Raw genomic sequence first — 23,109 nt, forward strand, 5'->3', positions numbered from 1 at the left:
CCTCCATAGTTTTAAGAAAAAGTATCTAGATACCTGAAACTTTCTAAGCATACTAAGGGGTTCCTCAGGGTGTGCATCTATTGATGTATTTTTTTAGATTTCATTCAAACACATTATCATTCTTTTTGTTGTTGTTGTTTTTTGCCTTGTAACTCTTGATCCCCATAATTCTATTTTCTGAAGGTCTACATAAAAATATCATGTATTGTATCTCATTCTTACTTAGAGAATGAACAATGTGGGAAGGCTTTCTGACAAATACACTATTTCTAACACAAGTATAGAAAGCAAAATGCGAATGTAGAAATTCAAAATAAAGTTGAATTTAAATAGGTTTAAAAAACGGGAATAAAAATATAAATCAGAAAATATTAGAGGATTCGAAAAATTTGGTTTCAGTTGAAATTGACCGTTCTAAGCCCTTGTTAATAAGGTACTTTGGTTTCAGTTACAATCGGATTGTTTTAGGTTACAGCCAATAAGGTATTTTGCTTTCAGTTACAATTGGACTGTTTTAGGCTACAGCCAATAAGGGTTTTTGGTTTCAGTTACAATTGGACTGTTTTAGGCTACAGTCAATAAGGTATTTTGCTCAGTATTAGGATCACAGTTACTGTATACTGGAAGCTCTGGTGCTTAGCAACTTTACTAAACACGACTGAAATGATTGATGTGATGTCAAAACACTCTGGTAACTGTAGCTCTGTATTACGGTGTTTTAATAAAAGTCTATCAGATATTACATTCAGTCTTAATGTAACATTTCATTATGCATAATGCTCTGTAAAAGAGAGGTAGTGATTCGGGACATCAAACATTCGACAAGCAAATAAAAAAGGATTTGTTCAATGTTTAGGTGAAACAAAAGAACGTGTAAAACTTATAAACATGTGGGTAAACTCTTACCAATGAAATATTTTTTAAAATGTGTATTATATCGATTAATTTTTTACAGTCTTTAGAAACTTCTCAATATGTTTTGTACAACACATGCCTACAAACTAAACACTCTTTTAAATAACATTTAAAAATCGGGAGCACATTATATTGAATCAAGTTTATTTGTTTGTTTTTTTTAATTTCGCGCAAAGCTACACGAGGGCTATCTGCGCTAGCCGTCCCTAAATTTGCAGTGTAAGACTAGAAGGAAGGCAGCTAGTCATCACTACCCACCGCCAACTCTTGGGCTACTCTTTTACCAAAGAATAGTGGGATTGACTGTAACATTATAACGCCCCCACAGCTGAAAGGACGAGTATGTTTGGTGCAACGAGGATTCGATCCCGTGGCCCTTGGATTACGAGTTGAGTACCTTAACCACCTGGCCATGCAGGGCCAGTATTGAATCAAAGACGGTAGATTTAGTTGGTATTGTAGGTGTGTTTTCTTATAGCTAAGCCACATCGGGCAATCTGCTGAGTCCACCGAGGGGTACTGTGGGACAGTAAAAATTCTAACTATGAATTATGAAACTTAAAAATTAATTAAGCATATTTTATTTATGGAAATAACTTTAGGAAAAATATAAGTGAAATAATAAATAATAATCATAATGATAAATGGTGAGAAAATACGGTAAAGTACGTCTGATAAAGTTATATTAGTTTGTTTTCAAATATTTTTAATTAATTCAATATATATATAGACTGAATTTTGTGGACGTCCAGTTTGAAAAATGTGTTTTTAATTTAAATTATTTATATTTACTTTAAAATTTAATGTTTCAGATTTCTTATGATAAAACTTTATAACAATACAATAATATAGTTACATACATAAATAATATAACAATAATATAGTTATATATACATATATAAAGATAATAAAATGTATTACCTGTGTTTATTATGTGTGTTTGTTGTTGTATCTGATCCTTGTAACTTACCTGTTATGTATATATACATAAAGACGAAATGTGTGTTTGTTGTTGTATCTGATCCTTGTAACTTACCTGTTATGTATATATACATAAAGAAAAAATGTGTGTTTGTTGTTGTATCTGATCCTTGTAACTTACCTGTTATGTATATATACATAAAGACGAAATGTGTGTTTGTTGTTGTCAAAGTATAAAAGTTGCTGGACTGTTTCTCAAACAACCATGCTTTTCTTATGGTCAGTGATATATAGGATGTTCAAGGATGGGACCATCTGAACATCTTTATTTGTTGGTAGATGGAAAACAAACTGTAAACATCATTTATGAAGAAAATTCATTATAATTATAAACTTTTGAGATAAAGTTTACGTTGAGGTTATTACTTTGAATTACGTGTTTGGTGGTAAACGCACATTCTTTAAAATACGTTTAAAAAGTTCCAGCATGTAACAGTTCCATGTTTCTCTCTGTTTCAAAATGTCTTTCCTCTCGTCTATTTTCCTCGAAATCTGTGTCTATATTTAATATTCCTTACTACAATAATTACCGTTTGTTTGTTGAGATTAGTATTTCCAGAATTTTCGATTTTATTCGAACTTCTGCTGAACGTTGATTTCTTCGAAAGACTCGAATGTAGGCGGAGAGCACTTCGTACAAATGGAGTTCTCTTTTTTTCTTCTTGTTTTTTCTTTCGTTGCAGAAGAAGTTCCCTGACGACATTTTCTGCAATTGCCTGGTAGTATTTCTCTTGAACTTGGTCGTATTCATATCCTGGGTATGGAAAATAAATTTATTAAACGTAAGTAGGTCAACGACATATTTCTACTGGTGTTTCTACTGTTACTAGAATTAACGAAAGGTAGCTATCTTAACTACAGAACGTGTATTCATGTTTAAACACCAGGAAATCTTCATTGTTGTTTAATACTTATAATGTAGGTAAATTACTACGTGGAACTGTAAAGTATTTTAACGTAGAGAAAAATCCGTGTATACATTGAGAAGATTAATTAGCGAAACACGGCTATTTATAATTAAGATTATTTACTTAAACTTAGACACCAGGAAAAATTAATTAATGAAACAGAACTATATACAAAAGATATTTTGAACGAGACTGAATGTTTTTTGTTTGTTTGTTTTTCAATTTCGCACAAAGCTACTCGAGGGCTATCTGTGCTAGCTGTCCCTAATTTAGTAGTGTAAGACTAGAGGGAAGGCAGCTAGTCATCACCACCCATCACCAACTCTTGGGCTACTCTTTTACCAACGAATAGTGGGATTGACCGTCACATTATAACGCCCCCACGGCTGAAAGGGCGAGCATGTTTGGCGCGACTGGGATGCGAACCCGCGACCCTCAGATTACGAGTCGCACGCCTTAACACACTTGGCCATGCCGGGCCTGAACGAGACTGAAAAACGTATGTAATTAATATAATGATAATTGTGTTATTTATATCCATTTCAATACTAGGTGGATTTTGCTTTTTATTTTCGTCGTGGTTTTAACGAGTGTACCTCTCACACACGCTCGAGTGTGGGAGTGCACGTATAGGTTTATCAACAGAGATCGAAAGCTTCCCGTTGTCTTGGTTACGCATTGTTTTAGTTACTCTCTTTAGGTGTTACGTAAAGCTTTTCCTTGAAACATCATCGATATATATGATTGTATACTATGTGATGGAACGGTATCATGACATGCTATTTCTGCTGATAAAATTATTAATGGCACGTGCTTTGTAACGTGCTTGGGGAGAGGTGTAATAGTCTTTAACATATAATTGTTCTACTCTTCCAGTCTTGCAACGGTTGATTTCTTATCCTTCTAAATATCGTCTAAACTAAGATCACTCCCCATTTATAAAACAAAGGTGTTGTGTATTCTGTACACCGACATAGATACTTTTTTACTTTGTTTTACAACGGGTTTGATTTAAAATTCCGGCATGGCCAGGTGGTTAGAGCGCTCAACTCGCAATATGAGGATCACAGGTTCGAGTCCCTCTCACTGTCACACCAAACATGTTCGCTCTTTTAACCGTTTAACGTTAAAACGTTTCAAACAATCCTACTATTTGTTGATAAAAGAGTAGTCCAAGAGTTGGAGGCGATGTTGATTACTAGCTGCCTTCTTTCTTGTCTTACACTTCTAAATTATGGACAGCTAATGCAGATAGCCCTCGTGTAGTTTTGCGCGTAAATCAAAAACAAAACAAACTCCGCCAGAATCAAGAACTCTGGTTAAGTCCGAATGAATTCCGGTTGTGTGGGATTAGTAACTAGTCTTACAAGTTAGTGCACTTCATTTGGTTACTGTCAAGCACAAAACTACACTATCAATGGTATATCAACACGGATATCAAAACCTGACTTTTAACGCTCTCAGACTTACCGATGAACGAGTGTGAATCTGGTGTGTCTGAAGATACCCAAAACGTTCACTCGTAACACGTGTGTGAAACATTTAAGGTGACCGTGTGAATGTTGTCATTTTATTATATTATCTTTGTAAGTTAGATCATATATAGGTATTCAAGTTGTTTTTCTCGGAAAGTTAGTGTAACTAAATTAGGAAGCATCACTGAAATTGACATGAATTTGAAAAACTGCAAATTTTACTCGTGACTTAATATATGATATTGAAACTGATTAGGCTGCCCACGTTCTGCCAAAAATGTAAGTTTTGCATCACATACTTATTAATTTATGATGTTCTAATTGAACCAGGTTAATAAAATTAAAATTTGGAATGATGTTGAAACTGATATGATTTCTGAAACTCTCACTAGGTTTTTGCATCACAGAGTTGATTTAAAATGTTTTTCTTTAATCAAAATAACACAGAATACCCTGGAATGTTTTGGTTTCATAGGGTCTATATATTTCTTGTTTTCCTAAATATGCTTTTATATACATGTTCATATATATACGTGTTTTCGCTCCATTGTAGCTCGGCGGTAAGTATCAGAGCTCACACCATTACAAACTGAATTCCTATACTTGTAATAAGCACAGCACAGATACCCTATTGTATAAACTCTGTGCTTAATAAGAAATTATATACTGTATTTCCCAGCGTCGAAGGTGTTATTTCTTTCCCCAAAATAAGTCTCAAAATTATCTCTGCATCTTCCAGGCGAAGATTACGTTGCTCACAGGCCTAACCCTAGAGAAAGCGTTTCGATACCAGACAGTAATCCAAGACCCTCTACATGACCTAGAATGAAATGTATAAGTTACTTAGTGTTAAATAACAAATAAATAAACAAAATAATCATAAATAATCACAAAATTCATTGGCACTTCCTTGACCTAACATCAAAAGATCGTTTGAAGAGGCCAACTCAGGTGTGCGAGTGGTTTGTCAAATCTTGGAATTCTATGAAAACTGAAATAGTAGTCAAATCTTACATGTAATGTGGCATCAGCAATAGGTTAGACAGCACAGAAGATGGCATTCTATTCAATAGGTTAGACAGCACAGAAGATGGCATTCTATTCAATAGGTTAGACAGCACAGAAGATGGCATTCTATTCAATAGATTAGACAGCACAGAAGATGGCATTCTATTCAAAAGGTTAGACAGCACAGAAGATGGCATTCTATTCAATAGATTAGACAGCACAGAAGATGGCATTCTATTCAAAAGGTTAGACAGCACAGAAGATGGCATTCTATTTGAAGACAACGACATTTCGGACAGCAGTGATGACCACGATGATGGTAGTCATGTGGATGACAACGGTGAATTTTCAGGATTTCAAGATTAGAATATTTTTCCTTATTTGTAATGTTTGGTTTATAATGTTCGTGTGGCATTTAAAACAATTGTTATGTTTCGTTTATAATGTTCGTAAGGTATTTAAAACAATTATAATGTTTCGTTTATAATGTTCGTGTGGCATTTAAAACAATTGTAATGTTTGGTTCATAATGTTCGTGTGGCATTTAAAACAATTGTAATGTTTCGTTTATAATGTTCGTGTGGCATTTAAAACAATTGTAATGTTTGGTTTATAATGTTCGTGTGGCATTTAAAACAATTGTAATGTTTGGTTTATAATGTTCGTGTCGTATTTAAAACAATTGTAATGTTTGGTTTATAATGTTCGTGTGGTATTTAAAACAGTTGTAATAAAACAGCACTTTTAAAAATAATAAATCACTAGTAATATGGTACTATGGTATTAAGTTATGTCCAATGATACAGAATGTTCTTAAAATCATAAAATCAAGACAGCGTGCCAGGTATAGCCTTATCCATTTGCACGAATGGACAGTGGCAAATGAGAACGTTGGTGAAGAAACACGGCTAGACCTGTTGTTAACACATTTTATACGAGGGCTGTTCAAAAAATACGCGGACTGTTTGAATTGCGCGACTCCAGTTGGTTCCAGGGAAATCCGCTTGGTGTCGCTAGGTTCGCACAGATCAGCTGATTACGACGCCATTTCCCGATTGCAGATATCTTCATTTGTGTATTAGCTACGCGGTTTTAAGTGAAGTGCGATTTTTTCGTTTGGCGGATTTCAGAATGAATGACCTGAAGGAGCAACGACTTGCTGTGAAATTTTGTGTTAAACTTGGAAAATCTGCGACTGAAACTTTTGCTATGCTTAACACGGCTTACGGTGATGTTGCTATGAAGCGTACAGCATGTTTCAAGTGGCATGAACGTTTTAAGGATGGTCGACAATCCATTGAAGATTATGAGCGTCTTGGACGTCCTTCCACGTCAACTGACGACCCACACGTCGACAAAATCAACACCCTGGTGCAAGCAAATCGACGTCTGACTGTCAGGGAGCTTGCTGGAGAGTGTGGGATATCAGTTGGATCTTGTTACGAGATTTTGACCGAAAAATTGAAGATGCATCGCGTTGCTGCGAAATTCAGCCCTCAGAACTCGTGAGTTTTTGGCCAAACACTCGATCACTGTTCTTCCCCACCCTCCTACTCACTTGACCTTGCTCCTTGCGATTTTTTCTTGTTCCCCAAACTCAAAAGACCCTTGAAAGGAAGAAGATTTGAGACGATTCCCGAGATTATGGCAAATGCGACGAAGGAGCTGGAGGACATTACAAAAGAAGCGTACCAGGACTGTTTCAACAAGTGGAAACACCGTTGGGATAAGTGTGTGCGTTGGGGAGGAGAGTACTTTGAAGGGGTCCCAGACCTGTTAACTTCTAAATAAAGTACATTTTGTTTTACGACGTCAGTCCGCGTATTTTTTAACAGACCTCGTACATGGTTCCAGTTAGCTGATATCTGAACTTAAGATGGGCTTATTAAATGTTATTAAAATGAATAAATTTTAAAAACATAAAATATTCTTAAAAATCAGTGAAACAGAAGAACCATCATGAATCAATGTGCTGTGCTAGCCGAAGCCACATCCATTTGCAAGAGTCGAGACACTGAATGGAAAGTACTTGAGACAAAATACGGATGGTCACTGGAGGTAAACAAATTTATCGCATTATAACGCCCCCACAGCTGAAAAGGCGAGCATGTTTAGTGCGGCCGAGATACGAACCCACGACCCTCAGATTACGAGTCGCACGCCTTAACCCACCTGACCAAGAGTTACACATACAAATAACCCTACACTCAGGACCAATAACCTTGTCACTCCATCACATCTACCAACTAAGGTAAAATTATTCCAAAAATAAAATAAAATAATTTCTAACTAATTTTCTCATTGACGATCTAGTTGAAATCAAAATTCTATTTTTCAGGAGAATTTCTCAAAATAAAAATTTAATTTATTTTTATTTTTAATCATTTTATAAACATATAAAAATAGATCAAAAATCAAACTTATACTCAAGGTGCGATTTTTTACAAATAAAAAACATATAATAAGATAAAATATCCAGACATCATTGTAACAAAATACGACCTTGGAGAAGGCTTAGCACAGAATGAATAAAATAAGACGCACTTGTGGAGAAAACGTTCGTGTTTGTCATTCCTTCTTCTGTTGTTCCACTGCCAATCTTCCAGCTTTTCCCATTTTCTTCGACTGTTTGGCACGTAAATGTTGTATCGATTCCTAAAAATCTCCGTTCCTTCTCTTCTTCTGGAACGCTGTTTCAAAGTCAGTATATTATATGATTATACATTAGTTTCAAAGTCAGTATGTTATATGATTATACATTTGTTTCAAAGTCGGTATGTTATATGGTTACATACTTTTCGCAAGTTGTTCATTAGGGTTGTCTTAACTTCATTAACACTATAACACTTTAACTGTTTGTAGTTAAGCACAAAGCTACACGATGGGCTATCTGTACTATGCCCACCTATCACACTATCGAAACCCAGTTTCTAGTGTTGTAAACCCGTTGGCATACCGCTGTGGCAACACTTTAATATTTAAAATGTCTTGTTTGTGTGTTTGAATTTCGTGTAAAGCTACACGAGAGCTATCTGTGCTAGCAGTCCACAATTTAACAGTGTAAGACTAAAGGAAAGGCAGCTAGACATCACCACCCACCGCCAACTCTTGGGCTATTCTTTTACGAACGAATAGTTGGAATGACCGTTACATTCACCCCACGACTGAAAGGGTGAACATGTTTGGTGTGACAGGAATTCGAACTCGCAAACCCTCGGATTACGAGTCGAGTGTCCCCCCCTCCCCAGAAATACAGTGGTAACTTTGAAAGAATATAACGTTAAAAACCGCATTACAATACCTGTGGTGGGCAGAACACAGATAGCCTATTGTGCAGCTTTGTGCTGAACTACAAAAAAAATATTTTCATATATACATATATGTGTGTGTTATTGTTTACCAACAAGTGGGCTTATATCGTTGCACACACTGTCCCAAATCGCTTTTTTATGGAAATGAGACGCGAATCATGAATGTTCGAATTCACATTCTAGGTGCACTAAACAGTGAGCCACAATCGACCACAGTATTTAAAGAAGGCGTAGAAACTATAACATGAAGTGTGCATCCAAAAATCTCAAAACATATAATCAACTGTTAGTTAGTTTGTTTGTTTTTGAATTTCGCACAAAGCTACCCGAGGGCTATCTGTGCTAACCGTCCCTAATTTAGCAGTGTAAGACTAGAGGGAAGGCAGCTAGTCATCACCACCCACCGCCAACTCTTTTACCAACGAAGAGGAGGATTGACCGTCACATTATAACGCCTCCACGGCTGAAAGGGCGAGCGTGTTTGGCGCGACAGGGATACGAATCCGCGACACTCAGATTACGAGTCGCACGCCTTAACACGCTTGGCCATGCCGGGCCTTCAAACTGTTGGTATCAGACCAAAAAGTGTTGACGGAGTACAACATTTATAAACACCACTTACTCGCGGTTAATCATATGAAAGACAAATTAAAATAATATCGTAGTTCTTAATAGATCAGAACAAAATGTAAATTATTAATTCTTGTGTTGTTGTAGCAATGCCACATCGGGTTATCTGCTGAGCCCACCGAAGGGAATCGACCCCCTGATTTTAGCGTTTTAAATTCGGAGACATACCGCTGTATTAGCGGAGAGCAAAGTTGTAACACTTAATCGAGCCAGCCAGGATTCGAACCTGGAATCTTCTGATCCGTAGTCAGACGCGTTATCCATTGCGCCACTGGCCCACTTAATTAATTCTTAATAATACTGATGTCAAAATTGTGCCACCAGGTAACAAATCCTAGTTTTATTTCAATGTCAATTTCTTGTTCGTACAAACATTTTGTAGTTTTCATACGTTTGTTTATTTTTAGTTGTGGAATCGCCTGTCTTTTAGGGTTATGCAAATAGGAAAATACGTTACCTTTTTCCTACCAGTTTCCACTTCAGTAAAGACTTATCGCCTTCTAGCGCTCCGATAAGAAATATACGTGTTTGAGTAAGAGGAACACTGCCTTCCGAGCACGCACGTTCATACGCTCGAAGAGCTTCGGGACCCCTAGCGACAACCTCTTCAGGTGGATTACTTTCTGGAAAACAAAAATATATACATTAATTCTTCCGCTATCGTTCACAACATGGCTGTATCTATAATTTTTTAAAAAGTAAATTATTTTCTTAAACAAAATTAATAACAAAATTTAATATTCTCGTGCTTAGATAATAAATAATTAAATGTTTAATTGAAAGACAGTATTGTAGGAAATAATTATTGCTTTGGTTAACCGGGCTCTCACCCAGGATCCCAGGTTCGAACCACGTTATAGGAATTGACATTTAGCCCGGCAAGGCTAGGTGGTTAAGGTACTCGACTCGTAATCTGAGGGTCGAGGGTTCGAATCCCCGTCACACCAAATATACTCGCCCTTTCATCCGTGGGGACGTTCAAAAGTTACGGTCAATCCAACTATTCGTTGGTAAAAGAGTATCCCAAGAGCTGACGGTGGATGGTGATGACTAGCTGCCTTCCCTCTGGTCTTACACTAATAAATTAGGGAGGGCTAGCGCAGATAGCCCTCGTGTAGCTTTGCGTGAAATTCAAAACAAACCAACATTGGTTAATTAGTGACGCATTTTAAAGCGCATTTTGTCATGTCACTGATACCACTAAAACTAGCAGTAGTATACTGATACAGATTTTTATGTTGTAATTACGTCCATTTATTCAAGAACATTAATAGTTTATAACGTTAAAATCGAAATTTAATATCTGCGGTGGGCATAGCACACAACGTGTATTTTAACAAGCGAGCGAACCGTAACACTCAGCAAAAATAAATTGTTGTTTTTAAAAAATACACAAAGTGAAATCAAAAACTTCGACAGACCGCTACTGTTTGTACGTACTGCTACACTGATACGACATGAACATGTTTTAAAAAACTCTAATTTACGTTTTCACAATAAATAACATTTAATTTAAACTAATTCGAGAGACATGTTGTTCAATTAATAAAATTAAAGCAGTACTAAACACAAACAACACTTAACTTACCTGTTGCTATAAACCTTATTGACACCGTTGTTCCGTACAGGTCTAGAATAGGCCAAAGTTGTTCCTTGACTGGAAGTCCCGATAAGAGCGCCCCCTTATGTTCATTATTGACAAATAAATGAAAGTACCCTTGGTTGTTGATATAAAATGTTAATCTAGAAAAATGAAAATATTATAAACTTGCTTCATTATTCTTAACATAAATACAAATATTAGTATAAGTTTGATTTTAAATAATTCTACGACTTTCAATAATGATAGTAAATGCTTTTCCTTTCATAGAACTATAAATTTCATTTGCAAACGCTACATCTATATAAATGTAATAGTATTGTTTGTGGTCTGTCCATGTAAATACTTCGCAAAGTGCGGATGCGTCTTCATCAAAATCGGTACAGAGTGCATTAGGCCTATGTGAAGGTACAGAGAGAAACTTGTGATTTCAAATTTAGTAGCTGGTAGTTTTTATGGTCATGTTTGTATATTTTCACAACCACTTCTTATATAACTTCCATCCAGGGAACGAGTGCTCCAGGTAGTATATACACTGCTGGCCAAAATCTTAAGGCCAATGAACATAAAGAAAAAAATATGCATTTTGCGTTGTTAGACTGAACAACTTATTTGAGTCTATCAACGCAAAATGCATATTTTTTTATTTAGCGTTTACAGTTACCCAAAAATAATTTTGTTGTTAAACAATTTCGCTGGTCCACGTAAGTAAAATTAACTCCAATACTCACTAAAATATAATTTAAAATGTTAATTAAAAACAATGATTAAAAATAATAAAAATATCATTAAAGATAATAATTAAGAAGAATAAAAATATAATAAAAGGCGTATCCTGGTGAGTGAAACTTAAAACATTATTTGTTATCGAATAAGCAGAGTGTATTAGAACTTATCGATAATAAGCAGTTTTTAAAGATATAACCGTACTAAATTATTTCAAAATGGTGATGTTCATAGAAGTATGTCAAAACATCAAAAATGTTACATAAACAACATTCCAGAAAATACCAATAGAGCTAACAAACTTTCATTAGTAACCAAAAATAATCTTACATACTATAAGAAGGAAAGTACGTTTCAGTTGTGGATTAGTAACTGATAATTGCACTACGTTTCTTGTATATTGTAAGGCCAGTTATTAGGTTAGGCCTACCTGTTGCCTTCAACAGCCCATTCTTCTGGTACAGGTCGAGCCCAGAATCCCTCTTTTGAAAAAAATTCTTGACACGCGAAACGTGGAAGCATAGAGGACGCTAGTGAACTGGGATCATGTGACGTCACCCCTAGACGTAAAGCTCCGCTCCATTCTTCACAGGCGTGAAGCTGGATGGAAATCCGGGAGTTAATAGACAAAGGTTTATTTCCGAATGTTATAGCATCGCAGAAGGATGCGTTTCGGATTGCTCGAGTACCGCCGTCTTCAATTTCAATGTTTCGACCATGAACAGAATGAAATTTCATCCTGATCCGAAGGCTGACATCTTATTATCTTGATTTTCTCACGGACTAGTGGAATAGCAACGGATGTAGATTCATCCTCTCCATCAACCTGTACACACTCAAGTACAAAAGACATTTAAAAACTGCAATCGAAGCTAAGCCTAATTCTGTGTTTGAGGGAAGTAAAAAAATATTAACCTGTAGTAACATTTCTTGCACAGTGAGCTCAGTTTTCTTAAGCCTAAATTAGTGTTGAAGAAAGTAAAGAAACTTTTTAATTTGTTTTTGTTCTTAAGATGATGAATTATATTATCAGTAGAAACTACACTGTTCTATTAACATGATCACTAATAGTAATTAAGTACAATTACCTTAATATGATGAATTATATTATGAGTAGAAACAACACTGTTCTATTACCATGATCCCTAATAGTAATTGAAGTATAAATACATTTATCTAGTAATATGCAGCTCTGTTCGTATCGTTGTACTGCAGCATAGTTTTGTACTACAGTCTGATTGTATATTATAATTTTTTTATGAATTACAGCCTACCGTTGTATTACACATAGGAAACAAACGAATATGGTGGTAATAACATAAAGCAGTTTTTAATCCATTCTCATTAAAATATAAATAACATAATGTAACTTGAAGTATGTTCCTAGAAGCATATTAATGTTTTATTATATATTAGTACTGTTGGTTTATTGTGTACTACAGTTTGATTATATATTAGTATTACTGCTTTATTGTGTACTACAGATTGATTATATATTTGTATTACTGGTGTATTGTGTTCTACAGTTTGATTATGTATTAGTATTACTGCTTTATTGTGTACTACAGATTGATTATATATTAGTATTACTGGTGTATTGTGTTCTACAGTTTGATTATGTATTAGTATTACTGCTTTATTGTGTACTACAGATTGATTATATATTAGTATTACTGGTGTATTGTGTTCTACAGTTTGAGTATCTATTAGTATTACTGCTTTATTGTGTACTACAGATTGATTATGTATTAGTATTACTGGTGTATTGTGTTCTACAGTTTGATTATGTATTAGTATTACTGCTTTATTGTGTACTACAGATTAATTATATATTAGTATTACTGGTGTATTGTGTTCTACAGTTTGATTATGTATTAGTATTACTGCTTTATTGTGTACTACAGATTAATTATATATTAGTATTACTGGTGTATTGTGTACTACAGTTTGATTATGTATTAGTACAACTGGTTTATTGTGTACTACAGTTTGATTATATATTAGTACTACTTGTATATTGTGAACTACAGTTTGATTTTGTATTACTAATACTGGTTTATTGTGTACTACAGTTTCATTATACATTAATATCACTTGTTTATTGTGTAGTACACTTTGATTATGTATTAGTATTATTGGTTTATTATGTAGTATAGTTTTATACGTATCGGTATAACTGTTTTAATATTTTGTAGCACAGGGTGATCGTGTACCACACATTTATTACATAGGACATTTCTGTTATTAAACTACAATACATTTTTACGTTTAGTTCAAACATGTGAATATAGAAGGGAAACAAAGAACAACTTCGTGTTATTGTTGTCATTACTCATGAAACAATAATTCAGGTAATGAGGAACTTCACCGGTAGATTTAACGATTGCATGTTGTAAAACAAACTTTGAAATGCGACCCTCAAGAAACACAATGTAATTACGTTTTATTTTAGTACATGTTGTTTTTATCATATATAAACGCAAATAAAGATGTTTATATACATAAATATCTGTGAATAAAAGATCTTCATATTACCAAAAGAAACGCCAATCCTTTGTTTAAGAATTATTTGATTTTTAGATATTCTATGTACAATAGTTTGTACTAACTAATAATAAGAAAAATTTAGGCATAAATAATGTGATAATGATTTGTAAATCCATGTTGGAAAATAAAGCAGGAAAGTGTGAGAAAGTGCACTAATCAATGAATGGGAAGAGCTAATTTTGTTTATTTATTTATATTTTCTTATTACACGTTTCTTTGTATTTTTGTCACTTCCAACGAATCTTAAGAGACTGAACATTACAAACGTATATTTCGTAGTGATATCTTTGTTGGTTGTAATAAAATAAATAAACTTCCGATCTGAATAGCCGTACGAGTTTCTGAGCTTTGTCGTTTTCGGTTACCATAACGACCGTGAAACGTGACCTTTAACGAAACCCGTTACTCACAATAAACAGTAACGGGAAATTTTCACAAAGCAGAGAAATAAACAAATGTGTAAATAGTTTAAATCATTGGAAGAAAAGTGTCAAGAAGACGGATTTGATTCGCTATCTTTTTACTTCTGAACTACCCTCTGAAATACCGCGGCTTGAAGACTTAAGACGCTAGAATTCGAGGTTCGATCCCTTGCGGTGTACATAACGCAAATAACTGATTATGTATCTTTGCCATTTACAACGAGAAAATAAACGTTTTTGAATACGTTTATCAGGGATGGAACCTCTAACTTTTAGCTCTTCACAAACTGGCTCGTTATTGAGTCTACACAGGTTCATAATATCTCTAGTATGTTCTGTAACAGTAGTTATACAATGACAAACAACAAATTATAAACATATAAAAGGGTTATTATTTGAGAAACAAATTTCATATTTCGACTGAAAAAAGCCAATCCCATATTCTGTCGAAATATGTAGTATGTTCCCCAGATAAAAACAGATTATTATGCTTGTAACTTGTTGTTTGCTTCCATAGTGTTATATTAGCATAATATACTTCCATACTCGAGTATGTTGTGGAACATGTTTCGAAAGAATTGTGATTTCTGTAATCACACAAACTCGAAATTCGGAAATTAATTTCAAAGCAATATTTCGGGTGGGTTCCTCTTATAACTTGCTTTAACTTAATACCAGTTAGTGGTTCTGACACTTTTACTTTAAGGACCCATACACGCTGTCCTGGACTTTACGAAATGGGTCGTTGAATCCGAAGTGATGAATCAGTATCTATATAAATACAATAGTACTGCTATTGTATGGCCATGTAACTACTTATCTATATAAATATAAAAGTGCTATCTATTGTATGTTCAGGTAAATACTTATATAAATATAATAGTACTGTTTGTTGTATGTCCATATAACTACGCATAATGTAAATGGATCTTCACCCAAATTTGTATGGAGATTTATTTAGTTCATGGAGATATACATACAAATTTTCAGTTTTGCGGGTTTTATAAACGTTACATTTTTACCACTAATTCTCTCTCTATTGACAGATCTTCACCAAATTTGGAGTGAAGGCTAGTTAGGTCCGTGCGAAGATAAACAGACGTTTCATATTTGTGTTTTATAGCTTTTATTAGCTGTTTTGGTTCCATGCGGTTACCTAGAAATATATTTGGTGGAGTAAAAATAGGGGTTTATATTAAATAATGTGTACAGTATTCCAGCCTTGTTTCTTTACTTTTTTTTAACGGTCCCTATTTGTAGGTTTTTAAGTCCCAATTTTTTTATTTATGTTATTTGCTGGAATTTTTCACGCTCAGCTATGGGCAAAGGATTACTTGATATGGTAGCTTATTTTATACTTTGTAATGATAAACCTAGCTACAAGCTAGGGATGCAGTTCATGATGATTTACAGTGACTATTGACTAGTTGATCACATTAGTTCAAGATGTAAAATGTTGAACTGCAGCTGGAGATTGTCATGGAGTTTGCTTTAAATATAATGAGCCTTTGTGGTTTCTGTATAACTATATTCTATAATTATTACACAAATCCCACAAAGAGACTTTTAAAATAAAAAATATGCGTCAAAAAGATCAACTTAAATAAACCTTTGTGTCTTTTAAAGTAATTATTATACGGATTTGTGCAATAAAACTGAATATTATTTGTATTGAATTTCTTCCTTTTTCACTTCATATACGGATTGGCTATCTAAAGACATTGACTGTATAGTGTACAAATCACTGACTATCTACATGTTGGCCCGGTATGGCCAGCTGGTTAAGGCACTCGACTCGTAATCCGAGGATCGCGGGTTCGATTCCCGGTCGCGCCAAACACGCTCGCCCTTTCAGCCGTGGGGGCGTTATAAAGTGACGGTCAATCCCACTATTCATTGGTAAAAGAGTACCAATTTTCCTGATTCGTTTGGTTTGGTTTGAGTTTCGCACAAAGCCACAAGAAGGCTGGCTATCTGCTCTCTTCTTCCCTAATTTAGCACTGATAGACTAGACCCTAGAAGGAAGGGAGGCAGTGACACCCACCGTCAAATCTTGGGCTACTCTTTTACCAACGAATAGCTATATTGACCATCACCTTATAACGAGCATGTTCTGTGATGGGGATTCGAACTCGCGACGCTGGAGCTGCGAGGCGAGCCTCTAACCAGTATGTTATACCACACCTTCCGTTTCTATAAGAGAAAAAGAGAGAGTTATACAAAATGAAAATATGAATAGTTGACACAAAGGTTAATAAAGTTCAAAAGTACACCACCAAGGTGGTCAGTGGTAGGTTTTATAACGTTAAAATATGGTTTTGATACCCGAGTTGGTCACAACATTGTCAGCCCATTGTGTAGCTTTGTGCTTGCAAAAACAACTAGAGATAAGTATATAATGCAAAGATAGTCTGTTAACTGCAATCCTTACAAACACCTAAGTTATTGTACGCTTTAACATGTGTTTTAGAGTTTCAAGTTTCACGCATATAATAATACTGACCCTATAACAAGACAAATCTTATAACAAGCAACTCCACTGTCAGAACCTGATCTCACAAGGTATAGAGTACGGAAATACTGTAATAGCTACTGAACTGTTTATAGTACACGACAGGACAAAGTGGTAAAATTACTGTTAAAGAGTGTGTGTTTTTCTTATAGCTAAGCCACATCGAGCTATCTGCTGAGTCCACCGATGGGAATCGAACCCCTGATATTAGCGTTATAAATCCGTAGACTTATCGCTGTACCAGTGGGGGACTATCCTTAAAGAAGGTCGGTTAATCGACGATCCGAAGTCCACACAAAATGGTTAACTGGCCAGTTTGATTAGTTTCATTAAATTAATCGGACTACATATATGGCTGATTGACGAACGAATTGCCTTGGATTACCACGTGCTTCAGTCACATTTGTCAGTTACCAAAATGTTTAGGAAATGTAACATGGTGAACTCTTCTTGTATGGCTTTAAACTAGTCCTAATATCAACATGCTATACCTTAAAATAATCTTGCGTGGCTAAAATTGAAATAATCTTACGTTAGGAAATTGAACGTTGGTGTCACAACTGTGTTAGCGAACGACTACACTGTGGTGAGGAGGGGTGGCAGGATATTACGGATGCGGATACATTATTCCATCGAGTAGCAAATGGAAAGAACACATTATGAAAATGAATATTACTACAGTACGCAGTAACAGAAATGACATATTACGTACTACGTGGAACGAAGACATTGCTTAGCGAGGGAAAGCAGCCCATTACATAATACGAACCCAGATATTGTAGAATATTATAGTTCAGGAGTGGAAAGGAGTTATTTTGAACAACGGTGAACTTCATTAGGGTCAAGCTATTAAGTTTACAGTTTTATCACAAAATGTTTTACGTCGATTATTTTACATTATTCAAAAAAAGCTATTTATCACACGTTTTGATAAAACCGTTGTTTATCTTATGTTCTTATATAGACAATATTCACATGTTCTGATATAGACACTATTCATCACGTGTTCTTATATAGACAATATTCACATGTTCTGATATAGACACTATTCATCACGTGTTCTTGTATAGACAATATTCACATGTTCTGATATAGACACTACTCATCACGTGTTCTGATATAAACAATGTTCATCACGTGTTCTGATATAGACACTATTCTTCACGTGTTCTTATATAGACAATATTCACATGTTCTGATATAGACACTATTCATCACGTGTTCTGATATAGACAATGTTCATCACGTGTTCTGATATAGACACTATTCATCACGTGTTCTTATATAGACAATATTCACATGTTCTGATATAGACACTATTCATCACGTGTTCTGATATAGACACTATTCATCACGTGTTCTGATATAGACAATATTCATCACGTGTTCTGATATAGACACTATTCATCACGTGTTCTTATATAAACAATGTTCACATGTTCTGATATAGACACTATTCATCATGTGTTCTTATATAGACAATATTCACATGTTCTGATATAGACACTATTCATCACGTGTTCTGATATAGACAATGTTCATCACGTGTTCTGATATAGACACTATTCATCACGTGTTCTGATATAGACACTATTCATCACGTGTTCTTATATAGATAATATTCACATGTTCTGATATAGACACTATTCATCACGTGTTCTTATATAGACAATATTCACATGTTCTGATATACACACTATTCATCACGTGTTCTTGTATAGACAATATTCACATGTTCTGATATAGACACTACTCATCACGTGTTCTGATATAGACAATGTTCATCACGTGTTCTGATATAGACACTATTCATCACGTGTTCTGATATAGACACTATTCATCACGTGTTCTGATATAGACACTATTCATCACGTGTTCTGATATAGACAATGTTCATCACGTGTTCTGATATAGACACTATTCATCACGTGTTCTGATATAGACAATATTCACATGTTCTGATATAGACACTATTCATCACGTGTTCTTATATAGACAATATTCACATGTTCTGATATAGACACTATTCATCACGTGTTCTTATATAGACAATGTTCACATGTTCTGATATAGACACTATTCATCACGTGTTCTTATATAGACAATGTTCACATGTTCTGATATAGACACTATTCATCACGTGTTCTGATATAGACAATGTTCATCACGTGTTCTGATATAGACACTATTCATCACGTGTTCTGATATAGACACTATTCATCACGTGTTCTTATATAGACAATATTCACATGTTCTGATATAGACACTATTCATCACGTGTTCTTATATAGACAATATTCACATGTTCTGATATAGACAATATTCATCACGTGTTCTGATATAGACACTATTCATCACGTGTTCTGATATAGACAATGTTCATCACGAGTTCTGATATAGACAATATTCATCACGTGTTATGATATAGACAATGTTCATCACGTGTTCTGATATAGACACTATTCATCACGTGTTCTGATATAGACACTATTCATCACGTGTTCTTATATAGACAATATTCACATGTTCTGATATAGACACTATTCATCACGTGTTCTTATATAGACAATGTTCACATGTTCTGATATAGACACTATTCATCACATGTTCTGATATAGACAATGTTCATCACGTGTTCTGATATAGTCACTATTCATCACGTGTTCTGATATAGACACTATTCATCACGTGTTCTTATATAGACAATGTTCATCACGTGTTCTTATATAGACAATATTCACATGTTCTGATATAAACAATATTCATCACGTGTTCTGATATAGACACTATTCATCACGTGTTCTGATATAGAAAATGTTCAGCACGTGTTCTAATATAGACACTATTCATCACGTGTTCTGATATAGACAGTATTCATCACGTGTTCTGATATAGACACTATTCATCACGTGTTCTGATATAGACAATGTTCATCACGTGTTCTGATATAGACAATATTCATCACGTGTTCTGATATAGACAATGTTCATCACGTGTTCTGATATAGACACTATTCATCACGTGTTCTGATATAGACAATGTTCATCACGTGTTCTGATATAGACACTATTCATCACATGTTCTGATATAGACACTATTCATCACATGTTCTGATATAGACACTATTCATCACGTGTTCTGATATAGACAATGTTCATCACGAGTTCTGATATAGACAATATTCATCACGTGTTCTTATATAGACAATGTTCATCACGTGTTCTGATATAGACACTATTCATCACGTGTTATGATATAGACACTATTCATCACGTGTTCTGATATAGACACTATTCATCACGTGTTCTTATATAGACAATATTCACATGTTCTGATATAGACACTATTCATCACATGTTCTGATATAGACACTATTCATCATGTGTTCTTATATAGACAATATTCACATGTTCTGATATAGACACTATTCATCACGTGTTCTGATATAGACAATGTTCATCACGTGTTCTGATATAGACACTATTCATCACGTGTTCTGATATAGACAATGTTCATCACGTGTTCTGATATAGACACTATTCATCACGTGTTCTGATATAGAAAATGTTCAGCACGTGTTCTAATATAGACACTATTCATCACGTGTTCTGATATAGACAATGTTCATCACGTGTTCTTATATAGACAATATTCACATGTTCTGATATAGACAATATTCACATGTTCTGATATAGACACTATTCATCACGTGTTCTGATATAGACAATGTTCATCACGTGTTCTGATATAGACACTATTCATCACGTGTTCTGATATAGACAATGTTCATCACGTGTTCTGATATAGACACTATTCATCACGTGTTCTGATATAGAAAATGTTCAGCACGTGTTCTAATATAGACACTATTCATCACGTGTTCTGATATAGACACTGTTCATCACGTGTTCTGATATAGACACTATTCATCATGTGTTCTGATATAGACACTATTCATCATGTGTTCTTATATAGACAATATTCACATGTTCTGATATAGACACTATTCATCACGTGTTCTTATATAGTCAATATTCACATGTTCTGATATAGACACTATTCATCACGTGTTCTTATATAGACAATGTTCACATGTTCTGATATAGACACTATTCATCACGTGTTCTGATATAGACAATGTTCATCACATGTTCTGATATAGTCACTATTCATCACGTGTTCGGATATAGACAATGTTCATCACGTGTTCTGATATAGACACTATTCATCACGTGTTCTGATATAGACAATGTTCATCACGTGTTCTGATATAGACACTATTCATCACGTGTTCTGATATAGAAAATGTTCAGCACGTGTTCTAATATAGACACTATTCATCACGTGTTCTGATATAGACAGTATTCATCACGTGTTCTGATATAGACACTGTTCATCACGTGTTCTGATATAGACACTATTCATCACGTGTTCTGATATAGACACTATTCATCACGTGTTCTGATATAGACAATGTTCATCACGTGTTCTGATATAGACAATATTCATCACGTGTTCTGATATAGACACTATTCATCACGTGTTCCTATATAGACAATATTCACATGTTCTGATATAGACACTATTCATCACATGTTCTGATATAGACACTATTCATCACGTGTTCTGATATAGACACTATTCATCACGTGTTCTGATATAGACAATGTTCATCACGTGTTCTGATATAGACACTATTCATCACATGTTCTGATATAGACACTATTCATCACATGTTCTGATATAGACACTATTCATCACGTGTTCTGATATAGACAATGTTCATCACGAGTTCTGATATAGACAATATTCATCACGTGTTCTTATATAGACAATGTTCATCACGTGTTCTGATATAGACACTATTCATCACGTGTTCTGATATAGACACTATTCATCACGTGTTCTGATATAGACACTATTCATCACGTGTTCTTATATAGACAATATTCACATGTTCTGATATAGACACTATTCATCACATGTTCTGATATAGACACTATTCATCATGTGTTCTTATATAGACAATATTCACATGTTCTGATATAGACACTATTCATCACGTGTTCTGATATAGACAATGTTCATCACGTGTTCTGATATAGACACTATTCATCACGTGTTCTGGTATAGACAATGTTCATCACGTGTTCTGATATAGACACTATTCATCACGTGTTCTGATATAGAAAATGTTCAGCACGTGTTCTAATATAGACACTATTCATCACGTGTTCTGATATAGACAATGTTCATCACGTGTTCTTATATAGACAATATTCACATGTTCTGATATAGACAATATTCACATGTTCTGATATAGACACTATTCATCACGTGTTCTGATATAGACAATGTTCATCACGTGTTCTGATATAGACACTATTCATCACGTGTTCTGATATAGACAATGTTCATCACGTGTTCTGATATAGACACTATTCATCACGTGTTCTGATATAGAAAATGTTCAGCACGTGTTCTAATATAGACACTATTCATCACGTGTTCTGATATAGACAATATTCATCAGGTGTTCTGATATAGACACTGTTCATCACGTGTTATGATATAGACACTATTCATCATGTGTTCTTATATAGACAATATTCACATGTTCTGATATAGACACTATTCATCACGTGTTCTTATATAGACAATGTTCACATGTTCTGATATAGACACTATTCATCACGTGTTCTGATATAGACAATGTTCATCACATGTTCTGATATAGTCACTATTCATCACGTGTTCTGATATAGACAATGTTCATCACGTGTTCTTACATAGACAATATTCACATGTTCTGATATAGACAATGTTCATCACGTGTTCTGATATAGACACTATTCATCACGTGTTCTGATATAGAAAATGTTCAGCACGTGTTCTAATATAGACACTATTCATCACGTGTTCTGATATAGACAGTATTCATCACGTGTTCTGATATAGACACTATTCATCACGTGTTCTGATATAGACACTGTTCATCACGTGTTCTGATATAGACACTATTCATCACGTGTTCTGATATAGACACTATTCATCACGTGTTCTGATATAGACAA

At 34.6% G+C, this 23,109-nt stretch overlaps 1 protein-coding gene and 1 non-coding gene across 5 annotated transcripts in view; both read right to left on the bottom strand.

Moving 5' to 3' along the window:
* LOC143248537 (uncharacterized) overlaps window positions 1-23,109 on the bottom strand; it is a 211,190-nt gene that overhangs the window by 179,512 nt on the left and 8,569 nt on the right. For 3 of the 4 annotated variants that reach the window (XM_076496963.1, XM_076496961.1, XM_076496964.1), the window contains exons 2-6: window positions 11,985-12,389; window positions 10,817-10,971; window positions 9,686-9,851; window positions 7,832-7,977; window positions 2,427-2,650 (exon numbers count right to left, since the gene is read on the bottom strand). In XM_076496963.1, the coding sequence (XP_076353078.1) occupies window positions 2,427-2,650; window positions 7,832-7,977; window positions 9,686-9,851; window positions 10,817-10,971; window positions 11,985-12,292 (999 nt within the window). In that variant the 5' untranslated portion in view covers window positions 12,293-12,389. The remainder of the gene's footprint in view (window positions 1-2,426; window positions 2,651-7,831; window positions 7,978-9,685; window positions 9,852-10,816; window positions 10,972-11,984; window positions 12,390-23,109) is intronic. The other variant, XM_076496962.1, reaches the window with a different exon arrangement.
* TRNAR-ACG (transfer RNA arginine (anticodon ACG)) lies at window positions 9,434-9,506 on the bottom strand. Its single transcript has one exon. It is a non-coding gene; the product is annotated as a tRNA-Arg (tRNA).

This window comes from Tachypleus tridentatus, chromosome 4 (genome assembly GCF_004210375.1).
Source record: "Tachypleus tridentatus isolate NWPU-2018 chromosome 4, ASM421037v1, whole genome shotgun sequence".
NCBI classification, from domain to species: Eukaryota; Metazoa; Arthropoda; class Merostomata; order Xiphosura; family Limulidae; genus Tachypleus; species Tachypleus tridentatus.